Source organism: Chelonoidis abingdonii, chromosome 1 (genome assembly GCF_003597395.2).
Source record: "Chelonoidis abingdonii isolate Lonesome George chromosome 1, CheloAbing_2.0, whole genome shotgun sequence".
Taxonomy (NCBI): domain Eukaryota; kingdom Metazoa; phylum Chordata; order Testudines; family Testudinidae; genus Chelonoidis; species Chelonoidis abingdonii.
Window position 1 is genome coordinate 236,578,636 of NC_133769.1, and position 19,331 is coordinate 236,597,966.

General features: G+C 44.9%; 1 protein-coding gene across 2 annotated transcripts in view; it reads right to left on the reverse strand.

The window, feature by feature from the left end:
• CLCN4 (chloride voltage-gated channel 4) overlaps window positions 1-19,331 on the reverse strand; it is a 75,227-nt gene that overhangs the window by 31,339 nt on the left and 24,557 nt on the right. For both annotated transcript variants that reach the window (XM_032779754.2, XM_032779755.2), the window contains 3 exons: window positions 18,730-18,881; window positions 13,152-13,251; window positions 6,744-6,931 (listed from right to left, as the gene is read on the reverse strand). In XM_032779754.2, the coding sequence (XP_032635645.1) occupies window positions 6,744-6,931; window positions 13,152-13,251; window positions 18,730-18,881 (440 nt within the window). The remainder of the gene's footprint in view (window positions 1-6,743; window positions 6,932-13,151; window positions 13,252-18,729; window positions 18,882-19,331) is intronic.

Genomic DNA, 19,331 nt, shown 5'->3' on the forward strand with positions numbered 1-19,331 from the left:
CTCTCTCTCTCCTCCTCCCTCCGTCAGGGCTGGTTGGTGAGGTGCTGGGGGAATAGGTGTGGGGGAGGGGCAGGCTTGGCCGCCTGTTAGAATGACAGTTGAAAGTACCTCACTTCCTCGGCTAGCGAGCCAGGATCGACAGTCACAACAGAGCTGGCTGGGGGTTAGCAAGAGTGTGAAAAAATCAAGGATAGGGGATGGGGGGTACAGTGATCCAACGAATTCCTTTTATAGGGACAGTCCCAATTTTGGGGTCTTTTTCTATATGGCCTCCTTTTACCCCCCACCCCCTCATCCTGTCTGATTTTCACACTTTCCTGTCTGTTCATCTAGGGGGGTAAATTGATGCTATATAAGACAAGCCCCAAATATTCGGATCTGGCCCGTAAAAAACAGACATCTGATCTGGCCACCTAGCAGTGGGGAGCGCCTCTCCCCCCGGGCTGGCCACTGACAGGCGATCCAAGTCTCCTCCGGCGGGGAAGGCTCCATCAGGGCAGGATGAGACTGGTGGCTCCCAATGTGCCACCATCCTAGAGATCAGATCGTGCTAACAACTTCACCATGGTCCGTAAGGCTGGTGTGGGCCATTGTCGGTGAGTGCATTGAACCTGAGGGTTTTGCTGCTGCTGTTGCACTCGCAGCACCCAAGAGGTGGATTTGGGGGTCCTGCCAGTTTTCCACCTATCTCGACTCGTCTTACGAATTGCATGCTGTTGGACCAGCAGGCCCGGGGCGTGAGCAAGCATGAAGACAGTATCGGGTGAGTTGCCATTTAGCCTTGGCGAGTGTAAGTCAACTTTGTTTGCCAAAATGTCTTGCGAAAATCCTGAATCCAGTTATCAATATTTTGGTTATAAAAAAAATCATAAAATGATCGATTAGCCAAAAACAGGTATATATATAGTGTTGACGGTAACGATGTTATTGAGTGGGAGAGAGGGGCTTTTGGTTTGAGGAGGGAGTGGTCAACGTTTCATCAGGAGAAAAAAATAGTTGTAACTGACCTGTTCCTCCATAGCTGTTATGGTCTGAACCCCTGATGGACGCTCAACAACTGGAATAATGCCCAATCCCTTAACTAAGCTCGTATAAGCAGGGTGGCAAACACGCACAGTGGTCAAAGTGGCAGGGTGGAGCTGGATTTGATGGGTAGCAGGCGGAAGCCTGAGCGCTAAGCCATCAACTGGCTGCTGGGTTCCGGCGCTGCTCTAGTTGCCAGCTGAGCTCAGGCCATGCCCGGCACTCAGCACTGCCTGCTCGGCCTGGGGAACCCTATCAATGGAACCAGGCTGGGCAGATGCGTGAGCCGAGGCCAGCCTGTTACACAAGTACGAATCCTGTCAGCCTGGGGTTCAGTCACTCACGCGGGGCAAGCGGGCCTGAAGATGGGCGGCTGAGCGCGAGGCTGAGATGCAGGCCGGTGGGGGGTAAGTGGCCTCACTCTGTCGGCCAGTCTGGGGGTGGCCGAGCATCACTCAGCCTACTGCTGATGGCCGGGGCTTCGCGCGTGAACTTGCGCTATAGCGTATGAGCACGAGGCTCAGTGCGCCCCTACTCTGGGTCCGTCCGCTGGTGGTGGGCGGGAGGGCTTGGCGGGAGGCTCGTTGTGCTGCTGGGGGCGCAAGGCCGCTTTCTGCTAACTCCGGGGTTCCCGGCTGCCGCCTGCCAAGTGTCAAGGGTGGAGGGAAGCCCAGACCAAGTCGCCAGGGGCGTACGGCACGCCTGGCGGCCGCCGGTGGCAGCTGGGTGAGCGGACAACCCGGGTAGGCGGCCGGGCGAGATACACCACGTGGCTCGGGCTGAGAGATTTAAGGCGCGGAGGAGGTGGGCAGAGGTTAGCCCGGCGGGATCCCAGACCTGGCCATGGGCAAGGGCGGAGCTGAGGTTCAGTTGGCGTGGGCAGGAATACCGCTTGTCTACGCAGACGCGTATGCAGCCCGATGGCTGAGCACATCGGAAGCTGGGATCCTTGTCTGGCGTTGCCATATGCCCGTGGCCCCACGCATGTTGGGGCTCTCATTTTCATCAGGCTCTTAGGCAAGTGGCCCCTGAAACGCCAGGTTTGTGGGTTGATCATTAACTAGCGTTGGCCAGCAAGGGACTCGTATACAAGTGGTTCGACGGGGATATCCCTGAAAGTCATGGGATAACTGTATGTGAGGAAAGCAGACTCTCGTAGTTAATAGCTATTTATCGGAAAGTAGTAAGTCATGAGGAAGTAATATACAAAGCTCAGAGGGTATGAAGTTTGTGAAGCATCTCGACGAGTTGCCAAATTTTTGGAAGATAGGCGCATCGAATCAAAAGCTCATGAAAAGATTCGAGCAGGATTCAAACAGTCATGTTTTTGAACGCCTACTCTGTCGTTAGATAAACTAAGTAGTTATTGCCACATCTTGTCAGTTATATCAAAGATGTCTTAACACAATAGCTGTCTGTGAATAATCTAGGGCTATAAAAGATACAATGTCCAGTAGTATGAGTTCTAGCAAATCTCAGCTGTATGAATCACAAAACAACTTACCTTAAATGCACTAGAGTCCAACAACAGCAATGCATGCTTGACTAATCGACAATTCTAACTAGTGAATATATACACCGTTAACTGAACAAACAACGACGAAATTCAAAAGACAAAGACCATCAGGTTTTTCAAAGTGACAAGATAAGACAGCATGGAAACTTGCCGGCAAGTGGCCACAATAGCAAGCCACGGTAGGGTTTAACAACAAAAAGTCAATCGCAGAAGTCTTGCAGTGCAGGTGAGCAATTGTGACACAATTCAAACCGTGTAAGAAGAAAAACTACCAACATAATGATTTGAGTGAAATTGATTGGACAGAGACAGAGTAGTAGTTCAGAGAGGAAAAACACCCAAACGAAACAGATTGGCACCGAAAAATGAAGGGAAGAACTTTATTGGTAATGGGTATAGGAATTTTTTCCCTATCAGAATTCGATCTTCGAGGATGGAAATAAGAAAAATGATGCAGGCGAAGTGCTTTGCGTGTATGAATATTTTGAATTAAATAGGGTTATAGATTTTGACTGGACCTATAGCAAGTGCAACATATCCTACGAGCTTGTGAATCAAGGTTGTGGAAAAAGTTTTTTGTTATAATGTACACATATTGCAAGTAACATAACAATACCCATGAGAAAGACTTAGAAAGGATCATATTGGAGTACGAAACAAAATACCGTAACAATTGAATGCAACGCACAGAGAACCTTACGGAAAAAGAGAGCAGCGCAACTCATGAAAGATCGACCAGGATGAGAGAGGGGTCATAGTTGGAACTTGAATAAGAGTAGGGACTTGACCTTAGTGACAACAGGTGAAATGTTTTGAGTAGAGATTAAATTGGCGAGCACTGAAAATGTTTGGCTCACACGATACGGCAAAAATATTGCGGATTAGCATAGACACTATAGTAAGTGTATCCAAGTGTTGATTGTGCCCAACATCACATGCAAATCGACGTGATTTGGAAATGCATATATGTTCATAAACAGTTGTAGTGGTTACCATCATTACCGCCTGCGAAACACCTTCGTGTCATTGAACACGTGACCTATATATCTCCCTCATGTAATAGCGTGATAATATATGCGAGGGCCCAGGCGATGAGACGTCATTACTAGAGTTTCCTTCAAGAATAATCCTTAACATGTGCTAAGATCAACGATAGTCTAAAAAAGCTAGAGTAACTCACGCGTAGTTTCCTCAAAACCATAACAGCTCATAAGATTACATGTAAAGAAACAGCTCATCTAACTCGCTGTGACTACTCATGTCACGTATTCAATTGCAATTGATACGGCTATCAACTGAAGACTGACTGGCCGTATTGTTCCTTTTGTCCAACATATTGACACAATGAGACCATATACGATCTTTACTGTAGTCTTTTGTTCTACTTGCAGCAAAACAAAAATAGACGCTAGTAATTAACGGATGCTTGATTTTTGCAGTTCAAATTAAAAAAAGCAAAATCTGTATCTAAGATTTGTCTTCATATTTAATTAACACTACTTACATTATAAATAATTCGTTCCAATTTTTTCAAAATAAATTTTGACTTCTTACAAATAAATAAATAAAATCGCAAAAAATTATTAATGATACATTATTGATAAGTTTTCAAGTACAAATTAATCTAGAATATTATTTTTCTGCACTATAGATTCGACTCCTAGTCGTCATATTCTTCAAGTTGGCTTATGTTTCACTATAGTGTGAGCATTTACAGTCGTCTTCTTTTAGTGAACTTATGTAAGGATTCACCATCAACGCATGGTTCTCAATATGTGATGACCGTTTGAAAATTTAAGTGTGAGAACTATAGTGTTTTTTCTACAACTACATAGTAAACTTAGTGAACTTATAGTGTGGTTCATGTGTAGTGTTTCTCAAGAATACTAGCGGTACAGCTTCAGGACATCAGTTGGGCATGCTGGCTCAGTAAAGATAGCGAAATGCGTTAGGCACACCTCAGAGGGGCGCAGCCATCACGATTAATTAATATCATCTACTCAGCAGCGGACCCGGCGGGCTCACCTCATCCAGAAAATCCCTAACGGAGAGCTTTGCCCTAAGGAGCTCCCTGCTTTCCAGTCCCATCAGATTCCTCAACTCGGAAGCCCTTTGGCATACTGCAGATTCATATTTACAGTGGCTTCAGTTAGATCCCCCTTAGTCCTGCAATTAGGACTCTGCTATATTGGTGTTGCAGTTAGTAATCCTATTAATCGGTAGCTGCCAATATAATCACCTTGTAGAGGTTCGCTTCCTAATGCTTCAGATGGTTGGCATGGCAGCACCACACATAAAATGGATGGACACACCATCACCAATCCGGACAGGCGAAAGCCATCAGGATGCTCCTGGAGAGGAGGGAGAAAGGAGCGGGTGCTCTGTGGGGCGGGGGGAAGAAGAATGGATGTTATGGGGGACAACAAAGGATACTGGTTCCAGAGCCACAGAGCCTGCCTCACCTCACCTCAGCCGGGGGGAAAGAGTCACACTCACAGGTGAGCTCCTTCCCCAACCTTTACCCCCTCCCCTTCCCAGAGACCCCAGCAGTCAATCCCATTCCTCAGACTGTGCAGCATTCTGCTCTCTCTAGGACCCAGCAGCCCTGCTCCTACATGCTCCACTGCTTCCCGTCTGTCTGGGCTGCCTGCAGAGTGGTGCCCCCAGGCAGAGTGAGGCCCTACGCATTTGCCTATTTTGCCTATGCCTAAGGACGGCCCTGTGGGGGAGTCTCCAGAATCAGGTCAAACTAATATGGTGTCAAGTATCAGAGGGATAGCCGCGTTAGTCTGTATCCACAAAAACAATGAGGAGTCTGGTGGCACCTTAAAGACTAATAGATTTAAATGGGCATAAGCTCACTTATTCAGATGCATCTGTTAGTCTTTAAGGTGCCACAGAACTCCTCACTGTTTTTGTCAAACTAATAGTTATTTTCACTGTAATACCACCTTGAGGATCAGAAACCTAGCTTGAGTATGGTGAAAATATTAACTACATGTGAACTAAAACACCCATCCAGCTGTTATGCTTAATGCAACGCATAACATACAGTAGACCTGATTGTTGAGTTTCCGGTGCATATGGATAAAACGAATATCCGTGAGGATGTTTTCTATTTACGTCCTCCAAGAAATCAAGTGGCCTTCTGTGGCTTTCCTTAAGACAGGGCCTATACCAATTATATGTCCACCTACCCCACCCTCCGGTTCTTCCTTCCCACCTCTTCTCCATCCAGGGAATTTCTAATAAACTAAAACTTCATTTCAGTTCAACAATTTAGCCTGGGACAATGTTTATTTAATGTTACTAAGAAACAACTACCAGTCTATAAATACGGACTGAGATGGTTGAAATGCCATGTAAAGTGCATGGCATTGTGTATCACCCACAGGAGCAATTCCTGCTTGGTATCTAACAGTGCAGCACGTACACACAAGTTCCAATGAAGTCAGTGAGAGAACATCTCTGGAAAATTAGGCCAGGCATGTCCACAGACAGTGCAGTCCAGCTAAAACTAAAACAGCAGCTTTGGGGTTACTGTTAAGAGTGACCAAGTTGTTGTTGTACAGTGATGACAGGGTTCTTAGAGACTATATGGAGTTCCAGGTTAAAATTCCACTGCCAAATTAAAATGAAGGTTGTGGTGTTCTCCCTGGTGGAGCCAAACCTTCTGTTTATTCTACTAAATCCCTTAAATCAAAGCTGACTTAATCCATGAGCCCATAAGAGTACATCCAAAACACCTTTTTTCCGAATGGATGAGATTGTAGCAAGCATCAGGTATTTTTTTAAAAAACTGCTGGTGGAGGATACTCACATAACTCTGTTCTCCACAGAAAGAGAGATTGGAGAACATTTTTTCTAGCCAAAACTTATCAGGTCAAATTTGTGAATAGTTTCAGGTTGGCCACAACTGCATTTTTAGCAAATAAATGACTTGTCTGAAAATTTTCACCCAGATCTAGTTAGGAGGTAATTCTTTTATTCTAGTAAGGATTCAAATAAGAGATTTCCCATTCTCACAGACTTTGTCTCTGCAGCACACATACCCATGAGACCTGGAGCTTATAACAGGCTAAGTAGAAAATGTTTGTGGGAGGCAGATTGTTTGAAGAGAATATCACAGAGTAGTGGTGGGGAAAAGAATATTCTGGGAAGGGTTAGTATTTCCCAGTCTCCAGCCTAACCAGGTCTTGCATACCTCAGACTGGTTTACCAGAAGCTCAGACCATTTCTGCCATTTGGGACATTTATCTCTGTCATCAAATGTGGTTTCATTAGATGTCCAGCAGCACTGCTCATGGCTGTACCAGAATGCAGACAAGCAGACACCCTCTTTCAGATCTGTCATCCAGTCTACAGCTAAATCTATAACTCCAGCTAACGTGCCTGAAAAAAAGATCAGGAAATAAAAAATAAAGTTAAGTGGAACACATATTAATCTAATTATATTGAAATAAAATACATAATGTGAAGGACCAGTTACAATATGAGCATAAACATGTGCCAAATAATTAGACTGAACAGCTGAGAGTTAGTAGAAAGGAACTGAGCTTCTCCAAAAATATCCTCTCTTCTCCTACATTTTACTGTGCAATGCTTCTTTATAACACCATAATTCTTATCTTGGCTCTGCCCCTGATAAAATAGGACATCACATTCCAAATACAGACACCGGCCCCAGTCCTGTAAGCTGATCCATGCCAGTATGCCATTTGACTGCTGAAGTACCAGTGAAGTTAATAGGACTTCACACATGCAGAGAAATCAACATATACATATCGGACTGTAGGATCTGGGAAATTGTTCCACATAGTAGATGAGAGGAGGGGTGTGTGCGTGCACACACACACCTATTTCTGTTGGACCCAGTACACAAATCTTTAAAATGAGTAATTTAAGTAATAAAAATAATGTTAAGGCCCAATCTTGATTTACTGAATTTTATGATAGTTTAGTCATTAAGATCAATGGGACTATGATTTAGTCTTTGATATAGATACCTAATAGTAATTCAAGCCCAAGAATAAAAATGTCCTTAAAATACTTTCTTTATGAACTCCATCCTTCATTGCCGGAGCCAGCTTTTTCAAATAATTATACAGAGCAACAGTGACATCCAGTGGCCAAACAATGCTTGAGTATATGCCTTATGCTGTGGATTCCCAGAGAAGATCTTGACTTTCCTGCACAAGTCTTAATCAAACATCATAATCTACCCAGGGGCGGCTCTAGGTATTTTGCCGCCCCAAGCACGGCAGGCAGGCTTCCTTCGGCGGCTTGCCTGTGGGAGGTCCCTGGTCCCGCGGATTCGGCAGCACGCCTGCGGGAGGTCTGCCAAAGCCACGGGACCACCGGACCCTCCACAGGCATGCCACCAAAGGCAGCCTGCCTGCTGCCCTCACGATGACCGGCAGAGTGCCCCCCGCGGCTTGTTGCCCCAGGCACGCGCTTGGCGTGCTGGTGTCTGGAGCCGCCTCTGAATCTACCATAGCTCTAGTATTGTGAAAACAGAGAAGTCACCATAGCACCAATGCATTTTGCATCAGTGCATAAGACTGTGAAAGCCTGTCTTCCACCACCGAATTGGTTTACAGAACCTCAAAGTTATGAACACCAAAGTTACAAACCACCTGATCAACCACACACCTTATTTGGAACTGGAAGGATGCGATCAGGCAGTAGTGTGGGGGGGAGGGGGGAGAAATACTGTGTTAAACATACTAAAAAATAAAGGGAAAGTTTAAAAAAAGATTTGACAAGGTAAGGAAATTGTTTCCGTGCTTGTTTCTTTAACTTAAAGCAGCATTTTTCTTCTGCACCGTAAAGTTTCAAAGCTGTATTAAGTCAATGTTCAATTGTAAACTTTTTGAGAGAATAACCATAACATTTTGTTCAGAGTTATGAACAACCTCCATTCCTGAGGTGTTCGTAACTGAGGTTCTACTGTGATTATTTTGGACTTATTCTACACTGATATCTCCAGATGATGTTATTGAAAAACTATTAAAATTGTATTCAAAAGTTAAATTAGAAACAAACTCTTTAAAGACAACTGAAAGGTTTTGCAATAACTTCATAAGTACATCACATTTATTGTCACGTCAGCAAGAGGGATAATACTTATCACCACTATAAGGCCATATGACAACAATAAAGGATTGAATGTGATATGGGAAGAATCTCTCTCCAAATAAAAGGAGAACACAGATATGCCAATGAGAGGTACATGAGAACACTAGAGAAGCAAAGGGGAAAGCTGGTGTAGCAATCCAAGTATTCGCTTTTGTAAAGAGTTAGTTTGATAGATAGATAGATAGATATAAGCGACTGGATAGCGTAGTGGTTAAGAGCGCCGCCCTTTGATACGAGAGACCGGGGTTCAAATCCCGGTTGGTATCCAACTTTCCAGTGGGGGTCCTTGGGCAAAAAAATGTGTACATATATATATAAAAAAAAATTCCCCTCTCACCCCTATGGGTAGTATGTGTCTTCCTCAACCTCGGGTCCTCTACTAGAGGCCTGGGAGTTTGAGGGCTCTGAGCAGTATCTTAGCTGTTCCTAGCACTGCACTCTTCTGGACAGAGACCTCTGATGTTGTTCCTGGGATCTGTTGGAGCCACTCACCCAGCTTAGGAGTCACAGCCCCGAGGGCTCCTACCACCACTGGGACCACTTTGGCCTTCACTTTCCACATCCTCTCTAGTTCCTCTTTCAGGCCCTGGTACTTCTCCAGCTTCTCATATTCCTTCTTCCCCTGAATGTTGCTGTCACTTGGCACTGCCTATAATCTATCACCACCGCTGTCTTCTGTTCTCTTGGTCTATCTCCACCGATGACTGGTGATTGGCCAGTACCTGCCTTGCCGTCGGTCTGGAGTCCTGAAAAACAGAATCTTACCTGCTATTCTCCACAACCCTTCTGTGGAATCTCCTATCTGGATCTTGGAGGAGTCTAGCCCATACAACTGTGCATGATGTTTCCTGTAGACCAATGCCAGCCACTTCTGTTGCCGTTCAGTGTATGCTGTCCTGCTGCATGTTCTTAAATCCTGCCACTATGTTGTTGACTGTCTCTGAGGCCTCTCTGCCATCTGCACCTTGGTCCTCTCTAAGGTGGGTAGACCCTGTTCAATGGATCTGGTGCTCAGTGCCTCTTCCTGTGCTGCTATGATCAGTGCCTCCAGTGCTGTCTTTTAGTCCAGCCCTTTCCAGCCACTGGTAGATTTCCTAATGTCAGAGCCACCTCAGCTATCTGTCGATGTACATCCCATGCAGGTCTGTCTTGCCATGGCACTTCTTCGCTTGGTCTTCCTCCATGTCTGCTGCTGCCTCAGGCATTCCTCTCAGCAGTCCTTTGGGGGCCATCTTACTGATGTACTCCTGGATGTTCCGGGTTTCGTCCAGGACAGTGGCTTTGATGCTCACCAAGCCCCGCCCGCCTTCTTTTCGGCTGGTATACAGTCTCTGGGTGTTGGACTTAAGTTTTTTTTTTTGTGGCTTGTCATTTCTGGTTGCTCAAGTTTCTATGGAAACAGTGCGCCATATCCTGAGTCAGTGTAAATCACCATAATGCTACTGACCCCAATGTGCCTAGCTAAGTGAGTTTCGCTGTAAGCTCTATGATTTTCTGAAAAACCTCCTACTGATCAGAATCTCTACACAAGATCTGGGACTGGCACAAGGAAACCTCTGCCCTGTCCAAAACGTGCAGAGTTTGGTCCCTAGCTCATCCTCTGATGCATCTCCCTATTTAGCTACACTTCCTAAGCTTCGCTTAAGGTACATCTACCCTGCATGCTGCTTTTGGAAGCATGTCGAGTACATACACTACGCACACACCCCAGCATGGGTATAAATAGCAATGTAGACAGTAAGGCACGGCTGCCTCCCCCCTCTGCCAGAGCCTTTCACTGATACATGGAGCTACACATTGCAATGTGGATGCCGCCTGCTTTTTCAGTGAGGTGTGTAGCTACACATCCCCTACATGCTGCTGCCCGTGCAGTATAGACAGACCCTTAGAGAAGCCTTCCATCATGCCCTGTCAGGTAAAGCAATACTCATGTTACTTCAGAGGTGGAGTAAATAAGGACTATAACAGGGGTGGCCAAACTTATTGGCCCTACAACCTGCATAAGACTCTCTTCAGAAGTTCAATAGCTGGGGCACACCTGCCAGGGGCCGGGGCTTGGGGCTTCAGTGCCACGAAAGGCGCCTGATAGGGCTCATGGCTTCAGCACAACCCCTGGCAGGTGCATCCTGCAGGGCTGAAGCCACAAGATCCACCTCCCCGCTGCGTAAAAGCCCCTATCCCACCACCCCACTGCAAGGCAGAGATCCCGAGCTCCCCCCACCCAACCAGTCTGATAGGTGGAGAATGGGGGACACACACACCACGAGCCACACTTTAATGGTAAAAGAGCCACATGTGGCTTGTGAGGCACAGTTTGGCCACCTCTGAGTATAAGGTTGTTTTTAACCTTATAAAGTGACTTGCCTAAGGTCACAAAGAAAGTTGGTGGCACCGCTGGGGACATATGTCCAGACCTCTGATGTGATAGACTCACATTTCATCCATTACACTACAGTGCCTCTGAGAAAACTGCATAGTTATGCTGGCTGCAAAATGAGGCTGCTGGGGTCAAGTGCTTTGAGATCTGCTAATAGATGAAAGTGCTACACACGTGGCCTACTTTTCACATAAGAAAACTGAGACACGGAAAGGCTGAATCACCTGCCTGGGCAGTACTGTAGGCTAGGTTAAATAGAGGCCTATGAGCCAGAAAACCTTGTGCCTGATTTCCATAAGTGCTGAAAACTCATAACTCCAAGAAAGTCAATGGGAGATGCAGCTGCTCAGAAACCTCAAAGTCAGGCTAGTTTAATTGACTTTCAGTGAGACTTAGGCTCCTAAGTGACTAAATCACTTTTGAAAATGGGACTTAGCCCTCTAGATCCCTTAGGCCTTGCAATGCTGAGTGAAACAAGGAAGTCTGGGGCAGATCCTCTCAGGCTCCAGGCTAGTTCCCTAACCACTGCCCTTTTCTTTCTACTACCTCAGGCCACCACTGTGATGAAGAAGTGTTCAGAGGACAATCTTGAGGGGTAGTCTGATGTGTCTGGACAGGATTGTTTGGTAAAGGGGATACTGGAAGGCACATTTCCCTAGAAATGTGGTGTACAGTAGTCAAAGATGTGGTGAGGTGTAGGTCTGTGAATAGTTAATATCTATTAACTAAGTCCAACCTAACCACAACCTTTTTCCTAGCATAGGTGCAGGATAACATGTTTTATTTTGATTTAGCCAGTTGAGATAAAAGATGTTAACCTGCATCCACATTCAAGTAAAGGGCAGAGTTAGTTAACATGTTAACTAGCTCCATCCTAACCTCAATGTACCTATATGACAGACCTGAAGGACAATTCTATTTGGCATCAACTTTTGAGGTTTCAAAATATTTTTGTTCCACATTGGAATGAGAGAGTGAGCGAGCATATGTTTTCACTGTACAGCTGGGTAATTGGGGTACTGGCTTGGAATGTGGGGGAGACAGGTTCAAGTCCCTGATTCAGAGCAGAGCTTTTCTTCCCAACTCAGGCAGAGCACTGACTTGAGCATTTCTGAGGCTGGTATGCTCACCACTGGGGAGGGATGGAAGTGGGGGGGGTTTCATATATGTGCTCAAAACTTTTGTTGAGAAGATATATTTCTCCATGAAACAGCATATTTTGTCAAAATTTCAGTTAATAAAAATGCTCCAGCTAGCTTTAGCCATAATGTTCCAGAACAGCTTTCACTCACAGTTCTAAACACTGATATTAAAGGCACTAACTTTACATTTGTTAAACCAGGAGATTCACACTAGTTTTGGTGAGAACATAGTGTGTAAAACTTGACATCATGCTGTTTCCTACCAGTCATAATCACATCGGCATAACTGAGACAACATAAAAACTATTCAAGACCACTGTTTCAGGTTGGTAACATGGGAGCAGCTTTCCAAACTGGAAGACAAACTGAGCAGGAGACAGGAGCAATTCAGGAAATTAATGAATTTCCCATCTGAGTTTGTTGTTCAATATGTAATGTCTGTCTGGCTTGTGAACAGATCTGGAAGTCAGTCTGAAATCGGTTGCATGTCGGGTCTTCCCCCCCGCCCCTCAGGCATGTATAAAGAGATAACTCAGTCTACAATGATTCTAGTGCATTAGAGAACTATATTTTCATTGTACTCTACCAGTACTCTCCTCCTGCATCAAAATATCTATCCATGGAATTAAATTCACAAGATCAAGAAAGGAACATATGAATCAGGGGCTGAGATAGTCAAAACAGTTCATCAACGGTAAGGCACTTCCACTCAGAGGCATGTTTTCAAAAGCAATAAAGAAATCACATTACTTGTTAATAGCCCTTTTTCTAGGTCAGCACTCAGTGTGAGACTTTCCAAGTGAAGCATTAAAACTGTGCGGGTGCATAACTGTCTCTATCTCATCTATCTTGAAAAGTGGGGGACCAGACAAAGTAAGTAAAAGATAAGCAAATAGCTCTGCAGGAAGACTGTGTGAGAGTTCCAGACACAGCACTTCTGCTATAGCGCACATACCTGCCAGTAGTCCTATGAGAAGCATTACAACCCATCCTGACCAGGCATCCAACAAACTCTTGACGAACTCCCAGATGGATTCCTTACTTTTGTTTGTAATCTGTAAAAATACATACACTGATTCATAAGAGTTGTTTTTGTTGTGTCACATCTACAAGGCAAGACTCTTACTTGAACACAGATGGACTGAACACTAAAAACATTGATTGTTTTTACAGAGCTCGTGATCAAGTTGTTTAAAGTGAATTTGTCCAACCTTAACAACTTTACTTATTATTTCAGCTCTAATTCACTAGATTCTATGTTTTTTCTTTTCTTTTTTTTTTCCTTCATTTTGACAGATGAAATCCACGGGCAATGAAAGGCAAATAACGACCATCTTTTTGTAGGTCCTGCTCAAGAACCAAGGCATGCACAATGAGATGATACAACAGTTTTGAAAACAACATTTGCCAGCTTTAGGTGTGGATATAACTTGGGCTTTTGTTGATGAGTGCATTTGTGTTTGAGTCTGCATCTCTTACATAAAGTCATACAGTTTTAGGCCAGAAGGCAAACACCAGGGCATCTAGTCTGACCTTCTGTACACCAACACCACCCACCCCTGCAAGCTAAACCCAAGAACTGAAATGAAACCAAAGGATTACAGCCCACAGAAGAGTAGATCATTGTGTGCCACTATGACAGAACAGAAAGGAGTGAGATGGACCAGTGCTCAAGGCTCTGTAATGGCAGAAAATGGATTAAGTGGGATATTCCCAGATAATTCTGGCAATTGACTTGCACCCCCATCCTGCAGAGGAAGGTGAAAAAAAATCCATAGACACTGCCAATCTAGCCTTTCTAATATCACATATGGCAATCAATTAGACATGGAGCATATGAGCAAGAACCAGCCAGCTAAGTACACGAGAGGGAGAACGTTTGGTACCATCTCAGAGCCCTGGCCCATCCCACGCATCCCATCTCCAGGCAGGGCCACCTCCTGGTGCTTCAGAGGATGGAGATTTTAAAAAATGGTTCCAAAATACATTTTGGGAGAGGGGAATCTCTTCCTGACCCTTGCCAGTGGCTTGCTGAAACTCTGATGCATGAGCAGAACATACACCAGAAGTGAGCCTTGGGGCTATTAAGCCCTACCCCCTTCCTTCACTCACACATTTGTCCATCTCACTCAAGATTAGTTCAGTTGTTTGTCCCCCACAACTGCTACTGGGAGGCTGTTCCAGAGCCTCACTCCACCAATGGTTAGAAACCTTCTAATTTCCAGCCTGAATTTGTTCCCGGACAGTTTATATCCATTTGTACTTGTACCAACATTGCCCTTTAGCTTAAATAGCTCTTCACCTTGCCTGGTATTTATCCCCCTAATGAATATAGAGAGAGCAATCACATCCCCTCCTAGCCTTTGTTTTTTATTAAACAATCCAAGCTCTTCAAGTCTCCCCTCATGAGATAGGCCCTCCATTCCCCTGATCATCCTAGTAGCTCTTCTCTGAACTTCTTGCAGTTTAAATTAATCTTTCTTTAACACGGGTAACCCGAATTGTATATAGTATTGCAAGTGAGGTCTTACCAGTGACTTGTATAATGGCATGAATACCTCTCTAGCTCTACTGGAAATGCTTCATCTGATACATCCTAGGATTGCATTTGCCTTTTTCACAGCCTCACCACATTAGTGGGTTATAGTTATCCTGAGATCGACCCACACACCCATGCCTTTTTCCTCCTCTATTGCTTTCAACTGATGAGCCACCAGATTGAAGCAGACATTCTTATTATTAGATCTTAAGTGCACTTTATACTATTGAATTTCATCCCATTTCTATCACTCTAGTCTTCAAGGTCATGCAGATCTTTTTACGTAATATTTCGATCCTCCTCTGTATTGAGGATGCCTCCCAACTTTGTATCATCAGCAAATTTCAATAGCACACTCCTCCTTTTTGTGTCAAGGTCATTAATAAAAATACTGAATAAGGTTGGACCAAGACTGATCCTCTTGGAACTCCACTAGTAACCTCCCTTCAGTTTGAGAATTCATTTTTCAATACAACCCGTTGCCTGCTCTCCTTTAGCCAATTCCTTATCCACCTTACAATGCTTGAATCAATCAATCCCTAATTTAACAAATAATTTCCCATGTGGCCCAGAGTCAAATGCTTTACTGAAGTCCAAGTATATTAGATCTACTGCATTTCCCATTGCTAAAAAATCAGTTATTTTGTCAAAGGAGGAAATCAGGTTAGTCTGGCCTGATCTACCTTTGGTAAAACCATGTTACATTGAATCCCCTTTACTTCTATGGCTTTAATTATTCTTTTCTTCATAATTTGTTCTGAAACCTTGCATACTATTGAGGTCAGACTAAGAGGTCTGTAATTGTCCAGATCACCCTTTTTCTCTTTCTTAAATATAGGTACAATGTTAGCTAGTCCAGGGCCGCCCAGAGGATTCAGGGGGCTTGGGGGAAAGCAATTTCAGGGGCCTCTTCCATAAAAAAAATTGCAATACTATACAACACTATATTCTCGTGGGGGCCCCTGCGGGGCCCGGCGCCAATTGCCCCACTTGCTCCGCACCCATGGGCGGCCCTGGGAAAAATAAACCTTCTGCATCTCGGCACAAACCCAGTTTTGAGAAAACTTCTTTACAAGGTATCACTGGTTCTCAGCATCAGCCAGTGCTAAAAGGCACTAAAGCTCATTAAAAGGGTTGGACAAATATTTTCCATCAAAACTTTTTCTGGATCGAAAACTAGGGGTTTTTAAAAAGCAGGAAAAAATCACGGACAATGTCTGCTTTCCTTCAAAATTTGTTGTGGTTTTTTTAATTGAAAAGCTGAAATTAGTGTGCCAAAACCTGAATATGGTATGGAGTTTCAGAAGTGTGTGGTCAAATATTTGCTGCTTGCTGTGTTTGATTGTTTAAAGAAACAATACAAAAATTCTGCTCAAAAAAAATCCAAAAAACTTTTGAACCACCTCAGCTTGTGACCAAATGCCTGAGCCATCCGGTCAGAGATTTTTTCAGGTTTCTGATACTCTGCTGGCTTCCTTGACTCATATCTGTCTCCATAACTTTGGGTTCATTTAGGTTAGAACATAAGAACAGCCATACTGGGTCAAACCAAAGGTCCATCCAGCCCAGTACCTGTCTACCGACAATGGCCAATGCCAAGTGCCCCAGAGGGAGTGAACCTAACAGGTAATGATCAAGTGATCTCTCTCCTGCCATCCATCTCCACCCTCTGACAAACAGAGGCTAGGGACACCATTCCTTACCCATCCTGGCTAATAGCCATTAATGGACTTAACCTCCATGCATTTATCTGTTTCCTAGAGACTGGCTCCATGGGGTCCCTCACAAACTGGAGACGGTTACTGTGGGTTTGTCTTTAGTATAGCTTATGTACATACTCCACGAACTGAGCATTTGAGCTTGTTCCAGAATCTGGGATGAGCCTATGTTGTGAAAACTGAAATGCTCAAAATAGCACATGCATGTGAATGGACACAGGGTGCTAAAATTAAATTAACCCAGGGTTCTCAAACTGGGATACCGCCCGGAGGCCAATAACGTTGATTTCCGTCCACACTAACCCTAACACGATATGTTTATATCGATTTTAGCGCTACTCCTCTCGTCTGGGAGGAGTACGGAAATCGATATAAAGTGTTTTTTATATCGATATAAAGAGCGTTGTAGTGTGGACGGGTACAGCATTAAATCAATTTAACGCTGTTTAAATTGATTTAAACGCGTAGTGTAGACCAGGCCTTTGAAGCCTCAGGGAATACAGGAGAGGGAGGTCTCCCTTGGTAGGGCTGGGAAGGATATTACTCTTCTCATGTGATCCCTCCCCCAGTGGCTAGTTTAAATGAAGCTACCCTCCCCTGACATGAATCTCCCTATGGCACGGAAATTAAATATAGACTATAATTTGGCATTTGAGAAGTGAAAGGGATGGTAGCCCTAATGGAAAAGCTAACAGCTTGGCTATTCTGCAAGCCTCAAACCGCTGAATGAGCTTTAGGGTAGGGAAGGCTGTGTTTGCCAAACAGCCTGGCCCTACCCCCTATCCAACCCCCACCCACTTCCTGCCTCCTGACTGCCCCCCTCAGAATCCCTGACCCATCCTGCTCTTTGTCCCCTCACCGTCCCCCAGAGACCCCACCCCCAACCACCACCCTGGGACCCCACCCCTGCTCCTTGTCCCCTGACTGCCCCGACCCCTATCCACTCCCCACCCCCCGCTGAGTCCTGACAGACCCCGGAACGCCCACGATCCAACCTCCCCATTCCCTATCCCCTGAACACCCCCAACCTCTGCCCACTCCCTATCCCCAGGACTCCCTGCCCCTTAGCCAACCCCCGCGCCCCAGCCCTTTAACCCCGACTCCCCCCTCACTCGGAGCCTCAGTGCATTCAGGAACTTCCCTCGACAGCGGTAGCGTGTCTCCGGTGGGGCCCCTGAGCACCGCCCTGCTCAGAGCTGCGTGGTCAGTGGGCGGGATTGCGAGCTCCACGCTAAGCGGAGGGAGCTCAGGCCCCGCGAGAGCTCGCAGTCCCGCCTCCTTACCACGCGGCTCTGAGCGGGGCGGAGCTCAGGGGCCCCGTTGGATCCATGCTGCCAAGTGAAGCTCCTGAATGCGCTGAGGTTCCAGGAGAGGGGCAGAGGTGGGGTCGGGCTGGGGCCGGGGAGTGAGCCTCAGCCATTCTCGTGGGGGCCCCTGCGGAGCCTGGGGCAAATTGCCCCACTTGCCCGCCCCCCACCCCGGGCAGCCCTGAGCTAGTCTCCAGGCATATGGTATTACCCCGAAAAGATAAATTCATTACAAATCCTTGCAACTGGACTAGCAATCTCATGTGCTGGTTCTTTCAGTATTCTGAGGTGGGAATTGTCCAGTATGCCTGATTTGAGTGCATTAAGCTCTTCTTGTTTTTCTTTCACCTCAGACGTGGTCATTTCCATTTCTAGACACTCATTTCCATCAGCCATACTGCCTTCGTACCCACATTCCATATTATCATCATTATTGAAATCAAGACAAAGTATTCATTTAGTTTTGGGGCCATACCTTGATTATCTTTCATCTCCTTCCCATCCACACTGCATAGTGGCCCAACATCAACCATCCTTAGTCTACTTCTAGTTATATAACTAAAAAACCTCATTATTTATTTTAATTTCCTTAGCAAGAACTCCTTTAGCTTGACTTTTAGCAATTCTCTTTTTATTCTGGCATTTTCGAACCTCCACATTGTAGCTTTCTTTGTTGATTAACACCTTTTCCAAATCCTAATAGGCTCTCTATTTACTCCTAATAACCTTTTTGAGGGGATTATTTATCCAGGTGGGCCTACAACCTCTCTCTTCAAGTTTCTCCCTCTTACTTGGGATGCAAATTTCCAATTTTTTTGTACAGTTGATTTGAAAAAATGCCAACCCTGCTCCATATTTAAACCCTTGAGCTCCTCAGTCCAGCTGACTTTTTCAACTAATTCCCTTAATTTTCCAAAGTCTGACCTTTTGAAATAAAAGGTCATCGTTGATGACTTGGTTTTGATTTACCTTCCTATGTCTGTCAGTATCACGCGATTTTTCTCTCAGCCAATCAATGGTGTGGAAGTCCTCATATGTCCCAACATCAGGGAAAGGCTCATCCAGGAAATCCATCAGATTGCCAGAACCATTCATGTCTCCTGCATTAACCATATTAGTATCTGTAGGAGGAAAACACACAAATTTAGAAAATTCATGCAACATATCCATTTGTTTCAGAAAAAAATTATTCAGAAAACCCTTGAACTGCCACTACACACAAAATGCAAGAATGGTGGGAGCATGAGATAACCAGTCTTGTTTAAAGGAGCTTAGTATGTATGAAAAATAATTGTTTCTAAAGCCTACATCAACAGAAAAAATACATTCACCCTGCGCAAAATTTTTGCATAGAATTCCCAAGCTCTGTTGAAAGTGCAGGTTCCTATGTGGTCACTCAGGTGATAGTTCAAAAAAGACTGCCTGTTCTCATGATGAGGTCTGACAAGTGGTGGGGGTAGTACTGATTAAATAGACTGCTGTAGACACCAGCTGCAATTTACAAGGAAAAATTGGAGATAAATATGGACTTTAAAGATCCTTAGGTAACCTGACAGGAGCAGTTCTGCAGC